The sequence below is a fragment of the Propithecus coquereli genome, unplaced genomic scaffold, assembly GCF_000956105.1.
Source record: "Propithecus coquereli isolate 6110/MARCELLA unplaced genomic scaffold, Pcoq_1.0 Scaffold53, whole genome shotgun sequence".
NCBI lineage: Eukaryota > Metazoa > Chordata > Mammalia > Primates > Indriidae > Propithecus > Propithecus coquereli.
This window is the reverse complement of record NW_012151174.1, coordinates 2,017,617-2,021,999: the sequence shown is the minus strand read 5'-3', so window position 1 is coordinate 2,021,999 and position 4,383 is coordinate 2,017,617. Positions and strand designations below refer to the sequence as shown.

Here is a 4,383-nt window from a genome sequence, read left to right as displayed (position 1 = left end):
TCTGGCATCTGGCCAAGGTTGGGAGCCAACTGCCTTAGACTTGTCCTCACCGGCAGTTGCTCCCCTCCTCCCCCTGTGGATTCTGGACATCTCTCTGGTCACTTCCTCCTGGCTTCTCAACTCACCCCCATGAGGTCCCAACCCGACATTCTTGGTTCTGAGCAGCAGCTCCGGTCCTCTGTCCTCGCTCCTCAGGCTCTGCTTCCTGTTCTGTCTTAAATCGTGTGTGCCTCCCGGTCCACCACCGTATCTGCCATCTTGCTTCCTCGCCCAGTTTATTCCCTCCCTGACCCCTGGACACCTCTTCACACCTTCTCATCTCTTCCGCTTTCTTCTCAACTCAACTTTGATCTGGCTTCTTGGGAGAAAATAGAAGTGGCCACAGCAGAAATTGTACATGTCTCTCTCGGGGGTATGGTTTCTGCCTGCCAGGTTCAGACTCTAGTTCTAGGATTTTGGGCAGATCACTTAGCTGCCTTGATCTCCTCATCTCTGAAATGGGCATAAAAGCAGTAACTTTCATCGTAGGTTTGCACACAGTAGAGTGGCTAGCATGTGGGGTGGATGCTGAAATGTTAGCTGCAATTCTTGCTAATATTACTGATATTAGCACTGTTGATGCTGATAATAACGTTGTGAACATCAACATTCCTGTCACAGCAAGCCCTGGATGAAAACATGGACCTCTTAGAAGGTATAACTGGCTTTGAAGACTCCGTTCGAAAATGTAAGTCCCTCTCTGAGCCTGGGCTCCCCAAGGGGAAGGGGTACGGAGTGGCAGCAGGGTCCTGGGGGGCAGCCCCTTACTGCTTTTGTCTCTGACCTCCACAGTTATCTGCCATGTCGTGGGTATCACCTACCAGCACATTGACCGCTGGCTGCTGGCTGAGATGCTCGGGGACCTGTCAGGTAAGGCTGGACCTAGTGCGGATCTGGTGGCTGGGGGCGGTCAGGAGCAGTGGGCCACAGCCAGCTTCGCAGAGGGACCCATCCTGGTCTCAGGTTGTTACTGAAGGCTCAGCCCAGGGAGGAAATAAGACCTTGGTAAAGATGTGCTCTTGCCAGGCACGGTGGCTCACGCCTGTAATCCCTGCACTTTGGGAGGCCGAGGCAGGAGGATCACTTGAGGCCAGGAGTTCTAGACCAGCCTGGCCAATGTATGGAGACCCCATCTCTACAAAAAATTTAAAAATGAGGTAGACACGGTGGTACATGTCAGTAGTCCCAGCTGCACAGGAGGCTGAGGCAGGAGGATCACTTGAGCCCAGGAATTCAAGGTTACAGTGAGCTGTGATTGGGCCACTACACTCCAACCCGGGCAACAGTAAGACCCTGTCTCTAAAATAAAAAAAATAAAACATTCCCTTCCTCAGAATGCATCTTCATTTCTTGTTTGCATTTTACACTGAAGGCTGTGTTTCCCTGGTTTGCAAACAACAAAAAAATACGTTCCCTTCCTTAGGGGAGATCCTATGCCATTCATTCATTTATTCTGCATAAGTCGAGTGCCTGCTATGTGCCAGACACTGTCCTAGACACCGGGCACATGGCAGTAAACAAAACAGAATGACTCAGGTTTGTTCTCATGGAGGTAGCAAAACAGATGACAAGAGGTCCGCGTGCAGTGATGTTCGTGCTGTGAAGGAAGGCAAGACAGCTTATAGACGGGGTGGCGTCTGAGCACTCGCTTCCGCGGAGTAAGATGGGCAGCCTGAGCACAGAGTAGATGGAGGGTCCCAGAGCACAAGGCTGCCTGGCATGTTCTCAGGGCAGCCAGGGTGCAGGTGGCTGGGCAGAGGGAGCTTGGATGCGAGGGAGGGGCCTAGGGCAGAAACGTGGGGGTTGGACGGCCATCTCCAGGTTGCGTGGGGCCAAGGGGGGGGACTTTTGTCCTTTCCCCTCAAGTGAGTTGGAGCCACAGGAGGGCTCTGAGCAGGGAAGGCCCTGATGAAATTGATATTTTTAAGAGATCCCTCCCGAAAACAAAAAAGAAAAAAAGTGTACATTTGCTTGTTTTTGCAAAAAGAAACATAGAAAGGAAAATCAGGACATTAAGGAAATTGGTTACTCCTGGGAGGGGAGATGGGAACAGGGAGAAGACTTGTGAGTATCTTCCTATATAGTTTTTGCCATTTTTTGTCTGTTTTTTTTGTTTTTTTTTTTCTGTTTTTTTTTTTGAGACAGAGTCTCACTCTGTTGCCCTGGCTAGAGTGAGTGCCGTGGCATCAGCCTGGCTCACAGCAACCTCAAACTCCTGGGCTCAAGTGATCCTACTGCCTCAGCCTCCCAAGTAGCTGGGACTACAGGCATGCGCCACCATGCCTGGCTAATTTTTATATATATATTTTTAGTTGTCCAGATAATTTCTTTCTATTTTTTAGTAGAGATGGGGTCTCGCTCTTGCTCAGGCTGGTCTCAAACTCCTGACCTTGAGCGATCCACCCGCCTCGGCCTCCCAGAGTGCTAGGATTACAGGCATGAGCCACCGCGCCCGGCCTTTTTTGTCTGTTTTGTTTTGTTTGAGACAGGGTGTCACTCTGTCACCAGGGTTAGAGTGCAGTGGTGTGATCATAGCTCACTGCAGCCTCAAACTCCTGGGCTCAAGTAATCCTCCTGCCTCAGCCTCCCAAAGTGCTAGGAATACAGGCATGAGCCACCATGCCCAGCTAGTTTTTGCCTTTTGACCCAGGTGGTTTCATTGTTGTTTTTAGTGGAAACTGACTTTTTATTGGACATTTTGGGCCAGGCACTGTGCTAAGTGTTTTTATATCAGGTCTATGTTTTACATATTTAGAAGTGAAAATTAATCAAAAGGGTATGAAACAAGCCTTAGAATTGAATATAAAGAGAAATGGTGCATCTGTATCAAACTGATAATAATAGTCTCACAGAAAATTATTTTAAGTAACTGAACACCTCTCTGGCCGTACATTCTTACTGGCACGTTTTTTAAGGGCAAAAAGGCTTATTGTTTCCGGTAATGGTGACATCAAAATTTTGTAACCATTTTTATATATGTTGTGGGAAAAGCAGGTAAGTAAATATACTGCTCCTGTTAGGAGCCAAGCTGTGCCCTGGAGGAGAACAGACAGGAATATAAAATAAAAGAAGTTAAGGCCGAAGCCTTTTAAGGGTGTAAGGATGAGAAACCCGAACGGCTCCCTCTGGCGGCTGTTCTGAAAATGACCGGGGGGGCGGGGGCCGCAGCAGGAGATGCCAGCGGAGTAGTCACGTGGTGGGGGGCGGGTACCCTGGCCTGCTGAGCCATGACTCCCTTGCCTCCCAGTCCCCTGGCACTGTGGGATCGGGCCCACTGAAGCCCCTCGCTGCCCGTGTCACCTGCAGACAGCCAGCTGAAGGTGTGGATGAGCAAGTACGGCTGGAGCGCGGACGAGTCGGGGCAGATCTTCATCTGTAGCCAGGAAGAGAGCATCAAGCCCAAGAACATCGTGGAGAAGATCGACTTTGACAGTGAGTGGTGGCCTGAGGCCTCAGGCTGCGGGGCTAAGGGGGCGCCCTTCAGCAGGGACCAGGGCTGGGGCCCAAAGGACCGAGGTAGATCTGTTTTTGTTCAGGGCTGGGACATTTGCATGTGCCGGACGCCACCGGCCTGCTCTCTCGGGGCGGCCTGCCCAGGGAGGAATGGTGGGGATGCCGCACGTCCTTCCCTGGGACTTCCAGGCCCTGTGACCTGCCCCACAGCCCTCAACAGGACTTCCTGGGGCCTCGTGTCTCCACGAGCCTAATGTGTAGACTCGAGTCGGGTTAATCCGGCGGGAACCTTGATTCTCTACTTTGGGTGATTTCACCTCTCTGTGCCTCAGTGTTCTCATCTAAAATATGGGGGTGACAGCAACGATAACTGACAAACACTGGAGGTTCTTACACTTAGGTCATTTGATCCTCACATAGGTGCCCTCGTTGTAAGTAGATCATGTAAATAGTATCATACCTGCCTCGTGGAATTACCATTGTGAAGTGAGATAACCCCACGTATAACACTTAGCAAGGAGCCAGTCGCACAGTTCATTAAATGTTAATAATTGTCATCATCATACGCACATTTTTCTCAACCGATTGCTCAGCTAAAAAGGGTGAGAAATAGTTACTCCGTTAGCATGCACTCTCGTCACTCTGCTCATGGGCAGGTGTCCTGGAGTGAGGGAGAGCAGGGGACAGCACTGGCCTGTTCCCTTGGCCCCCGGGTCTACTTCACTCCTCTCAAGCGTGGTCTGGTGTTGCGGACTGTGGAATCTCACCTCTAAGAAGCGCCCGCTGCGTTGGGGTTTTTTTTACGATAGCAAAAGCTTCTGCAGTGAGGAACTGCAAGTCCAACACTTAGAATATCCTGCAAATAGTACGTAGTAAATATTCTTACAACGG

The 4,383-nt window shown here is 50.5% G+C and overlaps 1 protein-coding gene across 1 annotated transcript in view; it reads left to right on the top strand.

Moving 5' to 3' along the window:
- EIF3K (eukaryotic translation initiation factor 3, subunit K) overlaps positions 1–4,383 on the top strand; it is a 9,977-nt gene that overhangs the window by 4,816 nt on the left and 778 nt on the right. The window contains exons 5-7 of the mRNA XM_012657059.1: positions 661–727; positions 832–909; positions 3,346–3,471. Coding sequence (XP_012512513.1) covers positions 661–727; positions 832–909; positions 3,346–3,471 — 271 coding nt within the window. The remainder of the gene's footprint in view (positions 1–660; positions 728–831; positions 910–3,345; positions 3,472–4,383) is intronic.